At 49.0% G+C, this 23,335-nt stretch overlaps 6 protein-coding genes across 6 annotated transcripts; 3 read left to right on the forward strand and 3 right to left on the reverse strand.

Moving 5' to 3' along the window:
* Window positions 1-323: 323 nt before the first annotated feature.
* Window positions 324-1,894, reverse strand: N7517_000420 (Cytochrome P450; the record flags this gene model as incomplete). The annotated part of the gene is made up of 4 exons (XM_056718150.1): window positions 324-488; window positions 598-1,209; window positions 1,282-1,767; window positions 1,823-1,894. 4 exons carry the CDS (start codon window positions 1,892-1,894, stop codon window positions 324-326), a joined length of 1,335 nt encoding a protein of 444 aa, XP_056582285.1.
* Window positions 1,895-2,764: 870 nt separating this feature from the next.
* On the forward strand, window positions 2,765-4,180 carry N7517_000421 (Winged helix-turn-helix transcription repressor DNA-binding; the record flags this gene model as incomplete). The annotated part of the gene is made up of 4 exons (XM_056718151.1): window positions 2,765-2,926; window positions 3,001-3,118; window positions 3,179-3,308; window positions 3,370-4,180. The coding sequence occupies 4 exons, from the start codon at window positions 2,765-2,767 to the stop codon at window positions 4,178-4,180; spliced, it is 1,221 nt and encodes a 406-aa protein (XP_056582286.1).
* A 540-nt stretch (window positions 4,181-4,720) lies between these two features.
* N7517_000422 (NmrA/HSCARG family protein) lies at window positions 4,721-5,969 on the reverse strand (the record flags this gene model as incomplete). The annotated part of the gene is made up of 5 exons (XM_056718152.1): window positions 4,721-4,980; window positions 5,047-5,379; window positions 5,449-5,593; window positions 5,673-5,878; window positions 5,927-5,969. 5 exons carry the CDS (start codon window positions 5,967-5,969, stop codon window positions 4,721-4,723), a joined length of 987 nt encoding a protein of 328 aa, XP_056582287.1.
* Window positions 5,970-8,003: 2,034 nt separating this feature from the next.
* N7517_000423 (Male sterility NAD-binding) lies at window positions 8,004-15,317 on the forward strand (the record flags this gene model as incomplete). Its single annotated transcript, XM_056718153.1, has 1 exon — window positions 8,004-15,317. The coding sequence occupies one exon, from the start codon at window positions 8,004-8,006 to the stop codon at window positions 15,315-15,317; it is 7,314 nt and encodes a 2,437-aa protein (XP_056582288.1).
* A 1,299-nt stretch (window positions 15,318-16,616) lies between these two features.
* Window positions 16,617-19,311, forward strand: culA (cullin culA; the record flags this gene model as incomplete). The annotated part of the gene is made up of 5 exons (XM_056718154.1): window positions 16,617-16,735; window positions 16,801-16,870; window positions 16,950-16,966; window positions 17,030-19,061; window positions 19,123-19,311. Coding segments are annotated over 5 exons (2,427 nt in total), but the record flags the coding sequence as incomplete, so codon positions are not given.
* A 615-nt stretch (window positions 19,312-19,926) lies between these two features.
* Window positions 19,927-22,767, reverse strand: N7517_000425 (uncharacterized protein; the record flags this gene model as incomplete). The annotated part of the gene is made up of 6 exons (XM_056718155.1): window positions 19,927-21,830; window positions 21,882-21,942; window positions 21,993-22,020; window positions 22,141-22,383; window positions 22,503-22,607; window positions 22,709-22,767. The coding sequence occupies 6 exons, from the start codon at window positions 22,765-22,767 to the stop codon at window positions 19,927-19,929; spliced, it is 2,400 nt and encodes a 799-aa protein (XP_056582290.1).
* Window positions 22,768-23,335: the final 568 nt, after the last annotated feature.

Raw genomic sequence — 23,335 nt, forward strand, 5'->3', positions numbered from 1 at the left:
AATGCTTGATATTGTTGTGGTTACTATGGGAGAGAGGGAAGAACAAGAAGAAATCTCTGACATTCAATCTAAGAGAAAGTAAGGTACATATACCCTGATGTCTGGCAAACAATCAATGAGAGATGGGATCATCCAACAGACATTGAGTTATTTGATCAAATCAGATCGCTGCCTAAGGAAAACAGGGAGCGGCTTTTTCACCCAAGTGATATGCACTGCTTGCCGTTCCCAATTCTCACAGCCAGGCTCTAGCGAAAGATCAAATCTCCATAAGAGCTTTGATAGAACAAGATGGACATTGGAAAGTGCCAGTCTGGGGAGAGTTAGCATGGAGCTGGAATAGCTAGATCGGGGGTCATGGTACCTCTCTCCAAGGCATCCATAAGGACCACATGCAAATGGCCGAAATATGCTTTTCTTGTCATGCTCAAAATTGCTTGGTTCAAGCCAGCGTTCGGGGCAGAACTCATCAGGACTTGAAAAGTTATCTGCTGAATGATAGGCTACATATTGTGGTATGCAAACCGTGGTCTATCCCGCAGATTAATTAGCAACTAATCTTGCCAGATGCGATGGGGCTCAATTGGGCTCACTCACCCCTTCAGGGACAAATCTTCCTGCAATTGTTGCGCCTGACTTGGGCACCACTCGAGTAAATCCAACAGCAGCCGGAGGGTATACACGCAGTGTCTCCAGGACACAGGCCTGTAGTAGCGAATTCCCATCTGCGGCAGCCTGATCTATCTCGCTCTCTGATTTAAAACACTGACGGAGTTGCAGAGACAATTTAGTTAGCAATTGGGGATTTTGAAGTAGGAAAAAGGTCGTTCCGCTGAGCAAAGTCGCTGTCGTGTCACCTCCTGCTCCGATCATTGCCACGGCATTGGCACAAACATCAGCCTCGCTCAGGGCATCTGTAGTCTGCATAAAGTGCTCCAGGAAGTCAGGCCGTCCAACGGGTCTCGCCATTCGCCCCTTGGCCTTTTCCATCGACATTGCTGATAGCTTGGCTTCCATATCCACCACATATCGCGGCGTCAGATATTGCATTAACTTCAGAGCCCATGGAAAATGCGTGATCGCTCTGAAGAAAGGGTCTATCTTGTCAAATTCCGCTATTAACTGCATCCATGGGTGAAAGCTTGACGTCTTAAGACAATCGAAGCTCTTCCCGAATGCCAAATCACTTTGGATATCGTAGGACAAAAACTGCTCGTGATAATAAAACATCAAAATTAGATTTAGAATTCTCCTGTAGAATAGAATGGTGATCACACGTACCGAGTACCACTTGACAAGATCCAACACTTCCCCATTTTGAGAATTTTCAGAAAGTCGTTGGATGAGGGAGTCCACATAGGATGTTCGGAGGGATTCCGTATCCCGGAGAGACTTGGCTGAGAATCCATGTGCCAGCTTCTTGCGCATCGCACGATGGCGCTCGTGGGTGACGTGCAGTAATGATTGCCCTTGCCCGCCGACGTCCTGCATGAATCGGGGGTCCCTAGTCATTTCCGGAACGACTTTGCTTCCATATATGTCGTCCCATGCTTCAGGACAAATATATGATAGCTCATCCGGCGCAATCCGAACCACATAGCCGTATTTCTCATGAGCTTTTAAGAGCTCTTCAAGCAATGTTCCCCGAAACAGATGTATCGCATACCAAAGTCGAGTGAAGCGTGCAACCTTTGGCCCCGGGTAGCTTGCTAGCAAATCGAATTGTGTGTAAAACAGTAACAAAGCGCATGCCCACGCCAAGGCTATCTAAATGTGGTTTGTTAGTATATTAAAGGTTAACTCTGCTCGTGCGTGGCCTTACTGTGATACCAATTGCGACAGTAGTAGTCCACACATCATAGTGTCCACTTGGATACAAGACCCTATTCAGCATTTTCGTACTCTGTAGGTTTGTCCGCTTTCTGTGATAAAAAGAAAGCAGGATACTGCTCAATAAATGCTGTAACCCTTCCCATAAGGAGGACTTGTCATCGCACTTGCTAACCTCTACGGATAACGTCAATGGGGTTCTATGATTCACCGCCGCATAAAAACCTTGCGTGGACGTTCTATGCAATTTCTTTTGATTTTCGAGAGTGGAATGTGACAGATCTGGAGTAAGGTATATCTCAATTCCGTCCTACCCACAAGTACATGATCAGATTTACCAAAACGAACATGATATACTCCGTAGGTAGTACTCTATATGCAATATACTTCACAGAAGTATGCAAATGATTAATATCCACTACAAAGTTGGTACAATCCGCGGTATTTCCTCTGGAATGCGTCACACCGGCCTTTCTACATGTAGATAAATAGTGTTTCTACACGGGTAGCCCCTTGCCTCAATAACAGATGTGTTCGGCATAGGAGTACTCTCTAAAGCTCTGTCATTTTCTAAGTATTCCGTGGGGCTGGCTGAGGTGTGGAAAGGGATCTGAATCCTAATAATGTCTCGCCCACAATTGAGCATGTACGCTAGCCACACCATGCATAATGACCATATTCTTTGAGGTTTCCGGAGTAGGTAGTACATATCATCCACATGATCTATCTGTAGGCATAACCACATATTCCCTTTTGTCAAATTCGCACGATCAAGCGGTGTAGATTACGGAGTAGCAATGTTGTAGTCGAAGGCAGGGGCACATGACCAAGAGCTCGTTGATATATCAATTGTTTACAGCATCGCAAATATATATCTCATGAAATTGCAATCTCAAACTCGTTCTTGGACATTGCTTGTCAGCTATCACTAGCCATGCTCCCTTCACACCTAGTCTCTGCCATCAATGAGGCCAGGGACATTATCAATGATCCTAGTACCAAAAAGGAAGACGTCGCCCAGCTTCGTCAAGCCTGTGCCTCGCTTAACAAAGTCTTAGAGGACCCTGCGGACAGACTCTTGAACCAAGCCTTCCAGGTATGAAATATTTCTGAACCATTACTATACACACTTGAATGGAAGAATGAGTAGGTTTATTAACAGTAAAATAGATCCAAGACTTGGTGATTGCCAGAATGGCCATTCAATTGGGGGTTTTTGATGGACCTGAACCCATCTTCGGGCCATGCGATGTAGCTGATCAGAGTGGGTGTGATCCTGCATTAGCCTGTAAGTTTTAACGAGCAGTTTGCTTCCCATTTCTAGTGGAATACTGAAGTGAGATTCAAGCGCGTGTTTTGAGGGCTTTGGTTGGCCTGGGTCTTCTTGATATCACCAAAGAGGGAAAGTATGAATTAAACGAATCCAGCAAATCTCTCAAAAAGGGTGCGATGGTCCAGGATGGTATTATAATGACACTGTAAGTCTGAGAGATCCTGATTCACGGTCGACCTCCTATGAAGACCTGACCCCTGTTTTAGAGATGTCGCACTGAAAATGTCGGCAAACACGCTTTCTTTCTTCGAAAGCAACGGGTACCATAACCCAACTAATGCCAATCGTGGTATTTTTCAGCACACATTTGGGACATCATTGCCCTTCTTTGAATGGCTTCCATCCCAGCCCCTCCTACAGGACGCATTTAACCGTTTCATGGAGGCTACTGCGGGAGATGGAACTCCCGCACAGTGGGCTCAGTGGTTTCCAATGGAGTTTAAATTCCAGGAGCTATATGAAAAGTCTCAGAAGGACAAGAAGTCTCTGACTTTCGTCGATGTGGGAGGAGGCCATGGACATGAGGCCAAAGCAGTGATGAGTCGATTTTCCCACATCCCGTGTCGATTCGTTGTACAGGACGGCCCAGAATATGTCAAAAGCCACGGCGCCGAGTTGGAAACCGGGACTCATCGTTCTTTGGAACGCATGGAGTATAGCTTTTTCAATAAGCAGCCAGTCGAGCACGCCCATGTTTACTTTTTGGGCAGGGTACTGCACAATTGGCCTGAGGTCCAATCTCGTCAGATCCTGGAAAATATTCGAGCGGCCATGGATCAGGATTCGGTTCTGCTCATCCATGACTGGGTTCTTTCCGACAATCCTGCGGACCTCTCACCTGAACAGGCTCGAGATGACTGGGCTATGATGACTCTCTTCTCCGCCCCAGAGCGATCTGCATCGGGATGGCGAGCTCTGTTGGATTCGGCCCAGTTGAAGCTTGTAAACATTTGGGCATCGCCAAACAATAATGGTGGCCGTAATACGACGCTTCTGGAAGCCGTGGTCAAAACTTGAAGCACCATCTCATTCCACATCCCACGTCATGAGAAATGATAGAACTCTTGAGCTTTTGCATAGGAAACCAATCATAACAGAATGGAACGTGGAGGGAAATTATCTCAACCAAAGTTACTTCCGTGCCACCAGACTTAATATAGACTCTGTATTCGGGGTGGTTATATATCAATAAGAACCATAGATGCCCATCCGCTGGGCGTTTTGGCTTGTTCAATCCAAATGAAATCGCTTATATCTCACGCACTATAGAAAGGGGAAAAGAGACCAGATAGGACCACGTTTCGTGGTATACAAGGCCGGTGATAATTAGGAGACAAGCCGCATTATCGGATAGAATTCCTTCCGGTTCTATAAGAAGGACCAGTTTGACCTATCAGCGCGGGCTCCGTGTTATAAATACGTATTTTCTCCCTCTACCTGGCTTTGAGGTATCAAAGATTTGATAAGGAGTTGAATTGTTTCAATAGACTGTGCTCCTCCCATCTACAAGGTACTACTGCCAAGACTTCCTCGTTGAATCGGCATGCTAGTCCTTTCTCAGGTAAATTCTCGCTCAAGATACTCTTGCAGTGTGAGAAGGGTTTCTCGCCCCTTTCCCCCTTTGGCCTTGAAAGCAGCTTTCTTGAGTTGACTGGCGGTTCGGTTCTCAGTAGGCCCATTTCCATAATACTCACCATGTCGTAGCTGAGCATATCTAAACAAGGCGGCTGGATCCTGATTTTTTAGATTGTCATATTTAACCCCGAACACCACCTCGGAGAGATCACATGGAATATATCGTGTCTTTTGGCCCGTGACTAAGTGGGAGGTGAGCTCACAATGCCTCAGTCTTGCATAGGGCTTAGGATCTTGATGGAACATACCAAGTGAGAAAATGCGAGTCATCTCGCCAAATGACATCGGATCCGCAACCGCCTGGACAGGCCGATGATTCCATCGAATTGGATCGAGGAAGATACCGTGCACCATGTCCCCAAAGTCATCTCCTATACTGATCCAGGGGACATCTTCATTGCCACCCCATAAAGGCGAGCGACATGTCAAGTATCCATCGTTGTCCTTTTTGGCGGGGAATCCGTCGAGTAGAGTTTGCATAAGGGAGTCCTGCATGTTTTCCATGAACCAGCCGGGCATGATCGGTGTGAAAGAGTCGAAGTTCTGGGTCTGGTAGACCCATTCATACACTCGTGCCTTGACTGAGAGAAAGAAACAAGAGACAGTGTCAGAAAGGTTGGGTATAGACAGGAGAACTCGGGATGTCCTACCATCCAAGTAATCGAGTGGAACTCTGCCACTCGTGAGCTTCTCTGGATGAGGCTCAGAACTGAAGACAACTTGTTTGATCCCCGCTGCGGCCGCTGCAAGAAATATCTCTCTCCCCAGGCGTTCTGCCTCGCCAATATCAGCGCCCTATTGACGAGAGGAACGGTGAGATTAGCGCGATGGCAAATAAACTGGGTGGGGGAGAATGAGACATTGTCAAGCTTACATAGACACTGTAGTTCACAAACAGCCCATAGCATCCTGAAAGTGCCTTCTCCAGCTCTGGGCGTTGTGCAGCGTCAGCCTGGATCACTTTGGCGCCGAGGGATGTGAGAGCCTCTGCCTGGGGCGACGACGCATCCCTGGTGATACATCGCACTTCAAAGGCTTCATTATCCAATAGCGAACGAGCAACAGAGCCACCCTGGTTTCCTGACTAGTATGAGAATATAGTATGGAAGTTGGGATCGGCCGACTCACCAGTCGCCCCAATAACCGCTATTACCCTTTTCTGTCTCGTCATTTTCTTTTTTTTTTCAATTACTGGATAAAAAGATCAAACAAGAAGGCGACTTCAGAAAGTCCAAGGAATTGTGGCGGGCTTGCTCATTGAGTCTATGTGGCGGTATTTGAACGCAGTGCAGCCCCTTTTGTACTTCCACTGGCCATAGAAGATGGAATAAAGTGGGGATTAGGGTTTTATTTCTACATCGGGCAGAGAATATCAAGATACAGGGCCTAGCATGCATGCAATGAGTGTGATAGATGGCAAAGAACAGACCAACTCGAATCAATAAACAAGAAAATCCCTCAGCAGCAGGACTAGCCTGCCCCGTGACATGGAAATTAAGTCTGCAAGCCTCAATGCACTACTGCAGAGATGTGACATAGTTATAAGTCATTTGGAATTGACACCAAGGCTGTCTACTCCGTAGGCCGTGCATTGGTGATAATGTCCCTTGAATGGTATATTTCAGCATGTAACGATTCCTTCGGCTGAATGGTCCCACTCAAATGGATGAATCAATTAAGGTCATTTGTGAACACATGGTTAAACTAAGTTATTGATGATCGGAAGCAAGGGATAGTAATCTTCAGGGAGCAATCCGTTGTTCTCAGTGATACTCAGGGTGTGGCATCCATACCCTATACGTCTTGGTATGCGAGCTAATTAAGGCAAAGCAAAATGGCGGTCTGGGTGAAGTTATATGGGGTACTACTCCCTATCTTTAAATCACTGTATCTGGAATGGATCCTCCCCTTACAGCGGAAGTTTTCATTTTTGATAAGAAAACTTGGAAGCTGCCAGGCCGCTCGGGCCCCCTTGTTGGCGATCATCCGTGACTTTATTCAGAAACTCGCGAATGATACAGCTCGGAACCATAACTTAGGCAGATTCTAGGTTAAGATGTTATATGTAAATTCTAACGCTAGAAACAAGCTGTCCTATATGAATAAATTCCAATAGAGAATTACTATTCAACTATTTAAACTTTTTTTAGCATTTTCAGAGTGGATATATTATACTATGTACGGTGTACCTACATATGTACATAGCTATGATGGCTAGCCCGACGGGATCTACACGACGATCCCGAGCTCATCTATATCTCTCTATATTTAAATTTTTCAGCTTAAAAATACGTAAAATGAAAAGGTAACAATGTACTCTGTATGGGAAAACGCATACGGTGTCATTGAAAGGATACACCGGTCTCAACTGGCCAATGTTAACACTATTCTTGGTTGCAAGGAATGTATATAAACCCAACGATACACATGTATGCAGACGATGGTACGTGTTATATGATCCAATATCTCGGCTTTATTATGGCATGTGTATTATATATTAAAAGAAGACGAAAGAAATGGAATTAATATGTGATTCTTTTCTAAAAGAGATGAATACTATTGTCCTAAAAATGATATAACACAAGACAGGGCACTTCCAAGGTTACATCAGATGTATTAGACCGTGCTGGCCCTTGCAATATTATTTAGCACTGTTTTCTTCGGACTCAGGCTACGGGGAGCATCCCTATGGCAATAAGAGAATGATATTTGGCATTTTATACTTCATAGTCAGTACTCACTTGCTACCGAAAGGTTCTTGGGCCCCGATGACCCTGCTTGCTCCTATATAGTCTAGCATAGAAGTCTAGAATAGTCCACGCCTGTATAAGCACGAGTCGTCATAGGATGACAGCAGCTCTTTGCTTTTATCCAGTGCTACGGTGTTTTCGTTTGTCTTGGCGTGGGAATGATTGGCAGAGCTTAAATGGTAGGTATTTGCGGACAGCAAGGGCGGCTCAAAGCAAGGGTACGGGACTATGGGCATTCTAATGGTGTTGTACGTGCAGGAGTGGAGGCGCACGAATTTGTAGATCGCGAAAAAGGCATGGCAAAGATATGGCTGGCTGAAGCTGTCAGACAATCAATCTGGAGAGTTAAAGCAACCTTCTGTTATTGAGCAGCAATAAGACAGATCCTTATGCCCACCATATAACTTATTGTACTCACAATTTGTATTGTCATTCGCTAGGTCACTCATTTGAATATGGTCGGGGTATACCAAGTGCCCGAGCTTCTTCTCAACTCCTTCGTGGGCTCAACCGCGGAGGAAAACGTGGAAGGAGGATTGAAAGTCTCGGGAGATTGCTTGTTTCCACAACCAAGAGACTTGACCAGTCAGGAAACACAGGACTACGACATTCGGCAGATTCGGTCTGTGCTGGATGGCCATGGAAGGGAGTGTTCAAAGCAGGCAGTTCCGCTCTTGGTACTGGCATGGGCTATCCTATTGAAAGAATACAGCCGATCTGAAACGTTGCTCCTCTCGATTTGTGATAACGAGAAATTCGTGGCGCAGATCCCATTCGAGTCGCAGCCAGCATCCTCGATTAAGTCAGCCCTAGAGCAGGCAGCAGAATTTCTCACATTTCCCACCGATCCCGTCAAATCAGAAGCCCACGCGACAGGGAACGACCAATACGCATCCCATGTGACACTGGACATCATGGACTGCCATCCAAAGACACGTGGGAACTTCCGACTCCACTCGCAGGAAGCCCTTCGATTGGTATGGTGGCAGACGGACGCAACCATAGATGTCCATGTATACTATGACTTAACGAAATGCATGGATGAACAGGCGCAACGATTTCTATCCCAATACCAAAGCATTGTACAACAGCTCATGCGGCAGGATCGCACTCGATGTCTCCGGGATATCGAAATGATCAGTGTCCAAGACAAGGACACCCTGATGCAGTGGAACTCAGGTCAGATTATGGTGTCGGAAGGTCGGCTGCATGAGTCATTTCAAGCCAGGACTCGTGAAAGACCTAACGAACCCGCGGCTGTCACCACTGAAGGATGTTTGACATATGCACAATTGGATGAGCTATCATCCATTCTGGCTGCGACCTTGGTCGAGCGCGGTATTGGTGGGGGAGCAATTGTCCCCATCCTGTTCCAAAAGTCGCTCTGGGCTATCGTCAGTATACTGGCCGTCTTGAAAACCGGAGCGGCGAGCACATCGATATGTGCGAGCCACCCAAATCTTTATATTACGAAAGTAGTGGAGCAGACAGGGTCCACGGTGGTTCTGACCTCGGAGACCGAATACGATCGGTTGGCGCGCGTAAAAGGCGTCGATCGCATGGTCGTTTCAGAGGCAACACTGAGATCATTGCCTCGGCCATCGGCCAGCTGGCAGCTCCCAAGCGGCGATAAAGAAGATGTTGCGTGCGTTCTCTTCACGTCTGGTAGCACGGGTCAACCCAAGGGTGTTCTATTAAGTCACCGGGCCATTGCCACAACAATGCACCACCACGGCCTTGCCACGGGGATCGATAAACCACCCAGATCCCTGCAATTCTCATCCTATGCATTTGATATGGCCATTTATGAAATATTCCATGCACTGGTGAGAGGAGGGACGGTGTATACCCCATCCGAAGAGGAAAGGCTGCACGATCTTCCGTCTTTCGTTGCGAAACATCGAACGACATGGGCGTTCATCACGCCCACAATGCTCAGAACTTTTGGTCCTGAGCAATTCCCGACTATGGAAACAATTGTTGTTGGCGGAGAGGCGGTTGGCAATGACCTGGTCCAAACATGGGGTAGTCGGCTGTACAACGGCTTTGGGCCGGCCGAAGTGAGCATATGTGTGTCAACTCGAATGGACCCTCGGTGCTGGGTGGAAGGCACAATTGGCAGGCCAGTCGGCTGCATTGGGTGGATAGTGAACCCAAATGACATGAACACCCTGACCCCAATTGGAGGAATAGGGGAACTTCTCGTGGAGGGACCCATTGTTGCTCACGGATACTTCAACCAGCCAGAGAAGACCGAGGAAGTCTTCGTTTCAGCACCCAGCTGGAGGTCTACTTTTTCCATTCCACATCGCGGTGCTTTCTTTAGGACTAGCGACTTGGTCCAATTCAACTGGGATGGCTCAATGCGATACTTGGGCCGAAGAGACAATGTGAGGAAGATCAATGGCCAACGAGTAGACATCGAAAACATCGAATTTACCCTGCGACAGATGGAGACAAGCTTGGATATTTCCGTGGATGTCTTGACCTCGCCCGGCCCATACCAGCAAGACATTGTTGTCGCCTTTGTGGCAGAGAGATCGACGAAAGCCGATGTATTGAAAGTGTCCTCGATGTGCAAAGACAGTGCGCATGTAGAAATGAAGCGTTATGGGCGAGAAGATGCGATCCGTGATGAGATGGGGCACCGTCTACCGCGATATATGATACCGGCCTTTGTGATTGAGCTCTCGGCTCTACCAAAGACAGCTACTAGCAAGGTCGACCGGAAACACCTCGCCGCCATGTTCACCGGGCGATCAGAATCTGAGATGATGAAACTGCTCAAGTCGAAGACAAATGGGAAAGCCAAAAGAATCGCGACCTCCGCGGCCGAACATCAAGTGGCATCTCTGGTTCAGGAGACTCTACGGTTAGAGGCGAGAGATATCGATATGAATAGCGCCTTTGTGCACATGGGCGGGGATTCTTTGGCCGCCGTGAGACTAGTCAGTCTCGCTCGAAAGTCAGGAATCTCTCTAAAAGCCATGGATCTTTTGCAACACGACCGGAAATTAGCAGACCTGGCGGAGGAGCTTCAGAAGTGCGAATCAATCCCTTTGGCCGTGGGATCTACTGTTATGCCTCCTTTTTCTATGCTCCCGGAAAATAGCGATGATCGCGCTAAGGTCCTGGAGGCAGCCCAAGAGCAATGCGGCATTAGGGAAGAGTCGATTCGCGACATCTACCCATGCACACCAATCCAAGAGGGTCTGTTTTCCAGCACCTCCGTTGGCAGCCAGGCATACATCGATCGATTTACATTAACGCTCTCTCCTGGGGTCGACCGGCTTCGGTTGGTCAGAGCCTGGAACACGTTGATTCGATCCAGCGACATACTGCGAACCCGTATTGTCCAAACATCCATTGGGGTGTACCAGGTCGTCACGGATCATCATGAGCTCCCGATACCATCCTACAAATCCGAGGAACAGTATTTGACAAGTGACGCGACGAAGGAGATGGGCCCCGGCACTCCTCTAGTCGTCGTCGGTCTCATAGTACCAGAAACGTCTTCCGGTACAGAGAAAAGCATTTCCACGCCCAAAGCACAACTTGTGGTTACTATTCATCATGCAGTGTATGATGGCTGGTCGTGGGAAATGATGCTGCAGGATGTAGAGGCCGCCTACCGAGGCGAGTCGCTGCCTCCGCGTCCGTTTTCGGGATTCGTAGGCTTCCTGCAAGGTCGGGATCTTGTCGGCGAACAGGAGTTTTGGCGTTCGTACTGTCACAACCTCAACGCCGCCGTCTTCCCCGAAGCCCTCACAACCAACCGGGCTGCCCAACTCCGAATTCGATTACCCTATCGTCACCAACCCCCGCAGAGTCCACCACCAGGGAGGGAGGGAACTGACCGGGAAGAAGCTGTTGGCCCTCAGGTGACCCCGGCGATCAAAGTCCATTTGGCATGGGCCATCCTTATCTCTCTATATACGCAGTCTCCTGGCGTGGTTTATGGGACCATTAGCAATGGAAGGCTATCATCTTATCCGGGGATGGACGGCATCATGGGGCCGACGTTGGCCACCATCCCATTTGGGCACACGATCGATCGATCTATGCGCATTGACCAGGCACTCCAAGCGACTCAGGATAACATGCAGTCCACAGTCGAGTGGGAGCATGCGGGATTGCACTCCATTTCTCGCGTCAGTCCCGAAGCATCCACGGCGTGTATGTTCCAGACCCTGGTCGTAATCCAGCCACGTAAGGATCCACAAAATTCGGCGGTTTTTGACTCCGTCCAAGAGCGGACGGGAGCAGACGGGTTTGTTCCGGGGTATTCGATGGTTTTGATCTGTACTCCCGGTGAGATGGACCAGAGTTGGGAGTTGGAGCTCCTGCTGGACGATGGAATCGTTCCCCCGGCCCAGGGGGAGCGCATCGTTCGTCAGTTCAGTCATATCCTGTCCCAATTGAATGGGCCGCAGTCCACCCGACTAGAGCAACTCGATTGTTTGGACATAGCCGATCAGGTTCAGTTATGCGAGTGGCAACTACCTCCTCCTTCGCGCGTCGATTACACCATCCATGGCCTTGTCAAACTTCAGTGCCAGATCCGCCCGCAAGAGCAGGGGGTTTGCTCCTGGGATGGGTCTTTCACGTATGATGAGGTACAGCGATTTTCTGATACAGGTGCAATCGGTCTGCGGGACATGGGCATTGGGCCAGGGACCATTGTTCCTATTTGCTTGGAACGCACCAAGTGGGTTGTCATCGCCATGCTATCCGTCATGAAGACTGGGGCTGCATTTGTCCTGCTGGATCAAAGTTCAGCCTGGGAGAGAAATCAAAGCATATGTAAGACAGTGGCGGCGCAGTGGGTCATAACATCCGCCATATGCAGGGGGTATTGTGAGAGCTTTGGGCCTCAAATCCTACTATTCTCCGACCAGGTGGTACGGGAAGAAGCAATCCAGCCATCCGCTCCGCAGGAAGACCTTTTAGATACTGTCCGTCACAGCGATCTTCTCTATGTCGTGTTTACCTCCGGGTCGACCGGGAACCCCAAAGGCGTGGAGATTGAACACGGGTCATACTGCTCCGCCATGATTGCCCAGCGTGAGAAGCTCTACATCCGAGCAGGCACGCGTGTCTTACAACTGTCGTCGTATGCATTCGACTCCTTTGCAGTCGAGATTCTCACTACCTTGTCTAGCGGCGGCTGCGTGTGCATCCCGTCAACCGAAGAGCTATCCGGGGGCATTGGCTCGGCCATTCGACAGTACCGCGCCGAATGGATGTGCGCCACTCCATCCATGCTTCGGCTTATTACGCCTGCCGAGGTGCCCAGCTTGAGAACCGTAGTCGCCGTGGGAGAGACGTTGCTACCGTCGCAGGTCGCAGTATGGGCACCCGCGGTCACGTTATTGTGTGGTTATGGGCCGTCTGAATGCTGCACGGGAGCAACCGTCCACACCATACACGGTGGATCCGTTGACCCTCGCAACATTGGGACAGGAATGGGATGTACGCTGTGGGTGGTGGACCAGTACGATCACAATCGTTTGATGCCGATCGGGGCGATCGGAGAATTAGTCCTCCAAGGACGCATCGTTGGCCGAGGCTATCTGAACGAGCCGGAAAAGACTAGTTCTGTGTTCCTGGATCAAACCGAATGGTCCACTGAGATGAATTCCTCTGGGGAGAGATTATACAAGACAGGAGACCTGGTGCGGATTAATCCCGATGGCACTTGCCTCTTCCTTGGTCGCAAAGACCACCAAGTGAAATTGCGCGGCCAGCGCCTGAACTTGATGGATGTCGAGCACCACCTAACGGAAGCCCTTGGAGCCCAGTTCACCACGATTATGGCGGACATCATTAAACCGAGGACAGAAGAAATTGGAGATACCCATCATATGCTGGTGGCAATGGTTGAAACGTCGGACGAGGGGATGTTTAGCACGTCCACCTCCCAGGTTCAGACCAATGACGAGCTCCTATTTGTTCCCCCCAGTTCCCGGTTCGTGAAGATGATCAGTCAAGTTGAGCAGGAGCTCTCAGCCACACTGCCGGCAGTCATGATCCCCTCGCTGTGGCTCCTCGCCCGCCAAATGCCACTCACCGTTTCTGGCAAGGCTGATCGACGACAGGTTCGAGCCGCGGCCACGTCGCTAACGCCCGAGGCACTCCTGACTTTCGGGTGTTCCGGTGCCCAGGCAAGTGATGTCCCGTTGGCATCCACAGAAACCACTGCGTGGATAGTATCCGAAGTGGTGGCTGATGCTCTTCATTCGCGCTTGAAACTGGACAGAAACCGCGTGGTGGGGAAGAATGTTACCCTGTCTCGCATTGGCCTGGACTCTATTGACATGATGGCTATATCCGTAGCCATCTCCAGCCGCTTCGACGTTCGTTTGCCTATGGCACCACTCTTCCGATCCGGCTTAACCGTTCGCGATGTGGCTCTCATGGTTTCAATGCCGCCTGCCTCCCAAGGTCTAGAGCAAGAGCCGCCGCTGACAATGGATCTTTGGTCGGAGTATCACAGGATACGGGAGAGAATACATGGTATCTGCGCGCATTCGCGGAAATTGGAGAATTCCAGTCTCGGTGGACGTTCCAACGGGAGCGACCGTCGTGGCCGCGTCCTGTTAACAGGCGGCACCGGCTTTCTTGGAACCCATATCTTAAAAGCACTGCTGGAAGATCCCCGAGTGCAGTCGGTCACGGTGCTTGTTCGCGCTGAATCGGACAAGATAGCAATTAGGCGTGTCGTCCAAACCGCTCATGGAGCAGGCTGGTGGAGAGAGTCGCATCGAAACCGGGTCCGGACATGGCGAGGATGTCTGTCCCAGCCTTTTTTGGGGCTGTCCGAAAGTCGGTGGAAGATCCTCTGCGGCCTTGACTACTCGGGTGATGGGTTCGACACTGTGATTCACAACGGCGCCTGGGTTCATTGGGGTCAGGATTACCACAAACTCAAGTCGGTCAACACAGAAAGCACCATCAACCTCTTAAGTGCCCTGGCACAGCTGGCCTATCCGGTGGCTTTCACTTACGTCTCGGCCCTCCTACCCGGCTCCTCGGAGATGGATGATGATCGCAGCGTGGCCAAGTTACTTTCCACCTGCGATGGATATAGTCAAAGTAAATTCATGTCGGAACTGGCTATTAAAGAGTTTCAACGAGACTCGGTCTGCAAGCATATCCACATAAACATCATTCGGCCAGGGTGGATAATCGGATCCACGGACAACGGGATGGCAAATGTGAGCGATTATGTTTGGCGCGTGGTAGGCTCTGCTGTGTCCTGTGGGCTTTATAACAGTGAAGAGGACTCCAACTCGTGGATTTTCATCTCTCCCGTGAATCTCGTTGCAGGCCTGATCACCAGTCAAACTCTGGATGGACACCGAGACACAACGGGTCTTAATGATAGCCAGCCTCTGCAGATCACGTCCATCACAGATGGCCTTGCCGCCCCGGACTTTTGGCGCGCGGTATCAACAGCAAGCCACCAGACTTTTGGCAGCCCTCTTCAACCTTGCCAGGGAATCAACTGGTTACATCAGATGAAAGGAAGCATGATGGCGACAGGGGGTGAACATCTGCTGTGGCCGGTGTTTGAATTTTTGGAATCCAACAATGGTCGTTTGGGGTCCTCCTATGCCGATCCCATTGTGACCTCTGCCACACTGCGGAGTCTCCTCTTCCGCTCGGTCGTCCAGAACGTACAACATATTTGCTCTGCAGGATCGATTGAGATTGAGAGTGGGCTGATGCTGGCGTCATCTAACCTATTCGGCCGGAGACCCAACTAGGGAAATTGAGAGCGTCTCGACCTCGTCTGCAGTTCCATGAGCATATGTCTGCCTAGGGGCAATTTGAATATGAAATTAATCTAGTCAACATTCTAGTAGTAATATAATATTAGTTTAACACTCTTCAAAGCCAATAAACAGAGAAATCTGAGAGAACGGTAACACGTGATTCGGCAACCAGCTCGAACTGGAATCACGTGCCTCCATAGTATATTTATTTTCTATATTAAACAAGAATAGTCGTTTATGCGGCTTTGTGATGTCTTTTAGTGGTGTGTAGTGTTTTTGGTAGTCTTCTCAGATCTGTACTCTTTTTATATCTATTTTTGGATCTTTGTTCCTCTCATTTTTATTCCAGACGGCAGAAAAAGGCGGAAAGAATTGTACACTTAGACAACTTTTCGATGTACAATTCTCACACCATGCGGAACAATACAAGCTGATGAGAACCAAGAATATTCTGTATATGGGAAATCTGCAATTGATGGCTCCTTCTTTCTCTATGAATATCGTCAATATATGAAATCTATTTGCTTAACAGCATAAAGAAATATACAATGATCTCGGGATATGTGAATGTCGTCATAAGTATATTTATTTGTACACCAGACTAGACTACTCAGAAAACTTGAAGGTTGTAGGCCAATCTTCCCTATATGTTCCCAAGGTTCTGAGACAGCAAGGTACTTGTTCTACACGCAAGCTTTGCTACTAGTATATGTCTAGGTTTGATACGCGATATCTATAATAGTAGTAAGAAACATAGATCTATGGATCAAATGTCAGATGTCAGAGACGTGTGTTGTGATACCACAAAGATATAGGTTTTATTGTAGAGAAATATACCGAAGAACATGTATATTATCATACGCTAAATTAAATATTTGTTGTAAATAATATCCTTGAAATTTATATTAGATGTCTAGACTTGTCGAAGCATCCCCGATGATGTAGATTTGGCGGGAAGCTCCGCCACCTCACCGCCTGCGGCAACAAGGCCATCCCCACGCTCTGGTCCTTCTCAGCCTCATCACTCTCTGCTCCCCTTCTGCCTAATCTCTTTTCCATATTTACACCAGAAGTTCCCGAGGATTATATCTTCTTTCTTCTGGCTTGTCTTCTTTGATTGCCCGGACCCCGCTCTTGCCAACCCCTCCACCCCTCCCAAGCGCCAACACTCATTTGATCACCTTAGGATCCTTTGAGGCGTGACTGTGGCGCTACAACCATCTTGAGGTAATATTCATGATGTGTAGCTTGAAGGTTACTATTCAGAGTCAAGAGCGCATTACTGACTAGTGGAGCAGGACCCCCCGGCCTCGACCATTCGCTTTCTTCCGCATCCCACTCGACTCCCCTGCAACCGCGATGTCTCTCGCAATGCCACCGGTACCTCACAAGGATGACCTTGATTCAACGTGAGCAGATAATGATCGGGGATTTGCTTAACACGGCGGTACAGCGTGAGCTAACTGTGAGTTAGTTGGTCATTCCTGGAAACAGGAATCGAGAGCGTCATGCTCAACCTTGACTCCGGTATCGATATGAAGACTGTAAGTGAAATGTTGAAAATTCTTATTACCTGCCGGTGAGAGTGTTTGAAAATAGAAGCTGACTGACTGTTTTGCCTAGTACATGGGTCTATACACGTGTGTTCAAGATTCGATCCTACCTCTTATCTGACGAGAACTGCGCTCACAAATTTATATTAGGGCTGTCCATAATTTTTGCACATCCCAAAAAGCCGTCGCTAGCGGTCAAGGCCTACAAGGACAACGTGGGGGTTCGTTTTCTTTCCTTCGTGCCGCACCCTCGGCTTCCCGTGATGAGCTGACCTGGACCAAAGCTCATTTGCTGGGCGAGGAACTTTACAAATTACTCGGCGAATACCTCTCCCGTCATCTGAGTGGAGTCTTCAAACAGTCACAGAGCCATACCGAGGAAGGCCTGCTTGGCTTTTACATCCGTGAATGGTACCGCTACACGACCGCCGCCAAATACGTGAACCACCTTTTCCGCTATCTCAATCGTCACTGGGTTAAGCGTGAGATCGACGAGGGTAAGAAAAGCGTCTACGATGTTTACACCCTGCACTTGGTCAAATGGAAAGGGGACTTCTTCGAAAAGGTTCATGAGAAGGTCATGGACGCTGTTCTGAATCTGATCGAGAAGCAACGGAACGGAGAAACCATCGAACAGTCACAGATTAAATCCATTGTGGACTCGTTCGTGTCACTGGGTTTGGATGAGAATGATAGCTCCAAGTCAACACTGGATGTCTACCGGCAGTACTTCCAGCTGCCGTTCATCCGTGCCACCAAAACCTATTACGAAAATGAGTCACGGCAGTTTGTGGCCGAAAATAGTGTGGTGGAATATATGAAGAAGGCAGAAGCTCGTCTGAAGGAGGAGAAGGAGCGGGTCGGCTTGTATTTGCATCCAGATGTCACCAAGACCTTGACCGATACCTGTCTGTCTGTTCTTGTCACCGCCCACTCGACTTTGCTTCGCGATGAGTTCCAAGTCTTGCTGGATAACGAACGCCAGGAGGATCTTGCTCGTATGTATCGACTCTTATCACGGATCAAGGAAGGTTTGGATCCTCTGCGCACGACATTTGAGAACCACGTGAGACGGGCTGGTCTGGCTGCTGTTGAAAAGGTTGCATCGGAAGGGGAAACACTCGAGCCTAAGTTGTACGTTGATGCTCTACTGCAAGTTCACACACGGTACCAGAGCTTGGTCGATGAGGCCTTCAATGGTGAGGCCGAGTTCGTGCGGTCTCTTGATAACGCCTGCCGGGAGTTCGTCAATCGGAACCGTATCTGCAAGACCAGCTCTTCTAAGTCTCCCGAGCTGCTCGCAAAATACACAGACTCATTGCTCAAGAAAGGTTCTAAGTCAGCTGAAGAGTCGGAGCTTGAGGATATGCTGGTGCAAATTATGACAGTATTCAAGTACATCGAAGACAAAGACGTCTTCCAGAAGTTCTATTCCAAGAACCTGGCCAAACGTCTCGTTCACGTGAGCTCTGTTTCTGATGATGCTGAAACAAGCATGATCAGCAAGCTGAAGGAAGCATGTGGTTTCGAATATACCAACAAGCTGCAACGCATGTTCCAGGATATGCAGATCTCCAAGGATCTCAATAACAACTACAAGGTCTGGCAGGATAAAGTGCTAGATGATGAGGACCGAAAGAGACTAGCCGATGCCCACTTCCAGATCTTGGGAACTGGCTTCTGGCCGCTCAATGCGCCGACTACACCATTCCTTGCACCACCGGAGATAGTCAAAACCGCCGAACGGTTCCAGACATTCTACTTTGACAAGCACAGCGGCCGCAAGTTGACATGGCTGTGGCAGCTATGCAAGGGCGAAATCAAGGCTAACTATATCAAAAACGCCAAAGTGCCCTACACCTTCCAGGTGTCAACCTACCAGATGGGCATTCTGCTCCTTTTCAACGAAGCCGACACTCTGTCCTACGACGAGATCGAAAAGGCCACCACTCTGGCATCTGAAATCCTCGATCCCAACCTGAGCATCCTCCTCAAGGCCAAGGTCCTCATCGCCAGCCCCGAGGGCGCTAAGCCCGAGCCCTCCACTTCGTTCACATTGAACTACAACTTCAAGAGTAAGAAGGTGAAAATCAACCTGAACATTCAGATCAAGTCTGAGCAAAAGGTCGAGGCCGACGACACACACAAAACCATAGAAGAGGACAGGAAGCTTCTGCTCCAGGTATGTCTCCTAGCTAATTATTCAACACCCACACAGTCCATTTGTCCTAACCGTGCTGCAGTCCGCCATTGTCCGAATCATGAAGTCGCGCAAGAAGATGAAACACGTCCAGCTTGTCCAGGAGGTTATTCAGCAGGTCAAATCCCGCTTCCCGCCTAAAATCCCGGACATCAAGAAGAACATTGAAGCCCTCATGGAGAAGGACTACATCGAGCGCATGGACGGCGATGAAATCTCATACATTGCTTAAATCAAATTAAACCAACCCCTCCCCTTCCTCCCATATTGCACAACAAACTTGCTTCTATCCCCTTTTTTCTGTTGCTCTCTGCTTTTGCTTCTGTCTCTTTCGGGTACTAGTGACTTCCTGTATCCCTTTCTTGTCCTTCTATTTCAGCGATGATGAGAAGGCAAGGCAAGGGGGAATGGAACTCCTACTAATCCAAGATAGGGCTCATACGATGGATAGCTGGCGGATGGAATCAGGCTGATAGGAGCATGAATTCTTCTCATTGTGTCGGCGATTTATTTTACGTTTTCCACTTCATAGCGCTGAGACGACAAACAATTGATGACCTCTTTGCTCTTTGCTCTCTGTCTTTCTTTTTTCTCTGAAAATACTACATAATAAATCGATGATTCTGTTTGGGACAGCTGGTTATGAGAACTTCGAATATTCCGATTGCTATAAGTACTGACCATATTCAGTGTATATTTATGTATAATCAACATAACAACTATGCTAGAATGGATATGCTATGCAAAGCTAGAGACAACGAGACAGAAGACAGAAAGTCTGTTCAGTACTTCATCGCCCTAGATGCGAAAAATGCAAATCAAGCCCCCAGCTCCCAAATCCAGCGCGCTAGTTCGTACCAGACGAGTCTTTGCTCTGGGCTGGATGCATCTCCTCTTGGACGGGGGGTGCAGTCACCAATTCCTCAGGCTGTACAGATGGTGTGGGCTCCGTTTCCTTTTGGCTCTGGATAACATTATCCTCAGTCTTCAATTTCAACCCCAGACCTTCATTCGGCGTGAGAGCCACAGAAGAGAATCCATCTGCATCAACGGTATCCCGCCCAGCAGTCTTCCCATCCTGAATAGTGTGATCTTGTGTCTTCTTGTGTTCCGCATCATCCGCATAAGCCGGGAATCCCTGCGACAGAGGAGACTTGGGGAAGGAAGTGTCGACCGAATCGGATGTGGAGATATCATCGTAACGCTGGAACTCGCCGCTGTCGCGTCTGAGCAGGATATTACTCCATCTCTTTCTTCGGCTGACACTGCGAGTAAGACCACCCTCGGAGCTATCGTTGCCTTCGCTATTATTTTGGATGGAACGGCGACGGCCGCGGTCTAACTCGGCTGTTTCGGTAACGACGGACAAGACCGGGGTGGAGGGTGAAGTCATGCCGGCATTGGGGGTGGCAGTGGCATTTGGGGTCGGGGATGTGACGCGCTTGTCTTGCCATTCGCGGCGCTTTTCGCTTGCCCATGAGCCCCACGAGCTGAGATAGGAGCCGGCTTTTTGGCTGACTACGGTCACGGAGGCCTGGGCCTGTGTCATGTCGACGGATGGCCTTTGTCGGCCTGCGAACCAGGAGGCATCGGCGGGGTCCTGTGAGGAGGGAGTTGGTGATATTGGGGTTTCTTTGTCGATGGAGGCGCGTTGGGACTGGGATTGGGATTGGGGGGCATTTTTCTCTTCATTGCGTTTGCGTTGCGCTTCGCGCATTGTCTCGATGTCGGACCAGAAGCTAGTGAATGCCGCGCTCACCTTCTTTTGTCCGGTTGAGATGTGGCGGTTCAGGGCCTCGCGGCCTTCGCGAACACGCTCATCGAGGTGGAGGTCTGCTACCTGTTGTGCGAGTCGTCTTTGGACATCTTCCATCGTCAGGCCGCCAGCGTTTGGGTGTCGTGGCTCAGTGATGGAAAATAGGAGCGCATCCGAGGTGAGACGCGAAAACAGGGCGTAATTGGATGTGGTTTTCCACTGGGCCAGGAATTCTGTATTGAAGTCGATGGCGGGATCCCCTTCAATATTCAAGTTTTGCAGCTGGGTTCTGCTGAGATTCCCTGATTCTCCGACATCGGATGGGTAGAGTTCCTCGTGGTATTTCATGGACGATAATAACGCCAGCAAGTATTCTTCGAACTGTAGTCGAATGAATTCTTCTGAGCCCATGAAACCAAGGGTCTTGGGTTGTGAAGGATGTTCCTCGTCCCAGGTGTCATTGACAATTTGTGTGAGCAGGTCAATCCAACGCCGATCGGCCGCGGAAAGGACAAGGGCACTGCGGAGAGAAGGAGAGTTTATGACGATACTGTCTTCGTCCAAGTTAATTAGAATATCACTGTAGCGGTCCTTTTGCTGGAGAAGCAGCGAGTTTGTTGAGCCAACCACATAGGATTTTGTGCCATCATCCGCCAGCAGATCCAGCAGCTGGAGAGGTGTATAAGGGCCAAACATGCTTCCCTTCCCAAAAATCTGCAATGGAAGCCCCATGTATGCCAGCAAAGAACTTCTGTCACTCGTCTTGAGAGACGTTGGTTTCTCAACAGTCTGAGAATAGGTATCAAAAGCAGGATCCGCGCAGTCCTGCAAATGATTCAGGAGGCCGGGTATTAAGGATATAAGCGAGAACTGAATCATGCACAGGCGTTCACAGCGCGTGCCGAAGAAAAGCATCTTGGGCTGCAACAGTAGTGCCTTGAAAAGGACCAAAGTCTGAAATTTGAATTCGTGAATCATCTCCCGGAGTGAAAGGCCTTCGTAAATTAGCAAAGCTCCGCACACATCGGAATGTATGATATACTTACCCAAGTTCTGATCTTTTGGGCCATCATTCAATAGAGCAATCACCAAGCCCTCGCGGAATTTCTATATCCATGTCAGCATTTCATTCTACAACCGTCGCAGCTACTACATACCTTCAAGATATCAACGTCCGAGAAGTCACTGTTCGGGAAAGTACTCAATTAGCCATATTTCCACATTTTAAGCCGGTTTCTATCCAGACCCCGTGCAAGCGCATTAGGGAAGCAGATAGCCCACCAGGGGCAAGTATATCCCACATACCGTTGCGCGAACCAAGCGGAAGTCACCACGGAGAGCTTCTCACGCAATTGACCCACTCGCTGCGGAGTATCTGTCACGACCACAACGGCCTTTTGTACCGTTGACCGAGTCACATCGGGCGAGCGGTTGATAAGCAAACTCGAATCGAGCTGACGAGAGCAGGCGATACCGAAGAGGGAGGTTGCGGGTGTAGTGGATGTTTCCTTTCGGCAGAGTGTGAAGTATGAGAATTCCTCGGTCGACCTGCGATCCGACGGGTTAGTTGGTCTAGCGCAAATCGGCTCTCCTTATCGCGGGGTTGCGCCGAATGAGACCAAGAAGGGGAGGGAAGGAAATTCTTGTCGGAGAAAGGGGTATCGTACAGATGTGCGCCGTCAGAAAGGGCCATGAATGGGAGCAGGGACCAGTCATTCTCGGTTGCTGGGTCGGTTCCTTCGTCGGCAATGCAATGCTCAATCTCGGGGCCGCTGCAGGTGTTTGTCTCAATCAGCCAGGTTCCCTTATGGATCGGTCTTTGCCTTCGTTTCAAAAATCCGAGCCCAGGGGTTTCCAATGTCTCATGGCTCACCGTGCATGGTGGAAATCTATGACCAAGACAATTGGGTCTTGTTTATGCTGGACGGCCATCGCGCCGAACCTTGCGACAGAGGATTCGGTTCGGTTATGAGAAATGCAATTCAAATGCTGAGAGAAAAAAACAGTTCAAGTGAATGAATTGCAATATGTAGAAAAGAGGTGCTTCTCCTCCAAAGCCTCGACGTGAGTTCCCATGAGACTGAGATCGTCGCAAACAGGGGAACATCACTGATACGGTTATCGCACGGGCGGTGAGCGGTAGCCCCGCAATATCTAAAGGCATCAACATCATTATACCTAACTAGGGAAAAGCTATATATGTTCTGGAGAAATAACTTGGATTGCGTAGATATTTCAAAAGGATTAAAGGTAATGAGGTCCCCGTCGCTGAACTAAATCAGATTCCCCGTATGATTTCTCCTAATCACCAACCAATTCTTGACGACGCCGGAAGAGCTATGGACAATGGTTTCCAGAAAGACAAAAAAAAACAAAGTATGAAAGGAAAAATAAAATAAAAAACAAATGAGCATGCCAGCATCATAGCACCCTTGAACAGAAATAGAGCCAGACTTCAAATTTTGAGACCGGGATTCAATGGCAGAGGGCGTTTCTTGGG

Source organism: Penicillium concentricum, assembly GCF_028827145.1.
Source record: "Penicillium concentricum strain IBT 3081 chromosome Unknown utg000001l_segment0_segment0, whole genome shotgun sequence".
NCBI lineage: Eukaryota > Fungi > Ascomycota > Eurotiomycetes > Eurotiales > Aspergillaceae > Penicillium > Penicillium concentricum.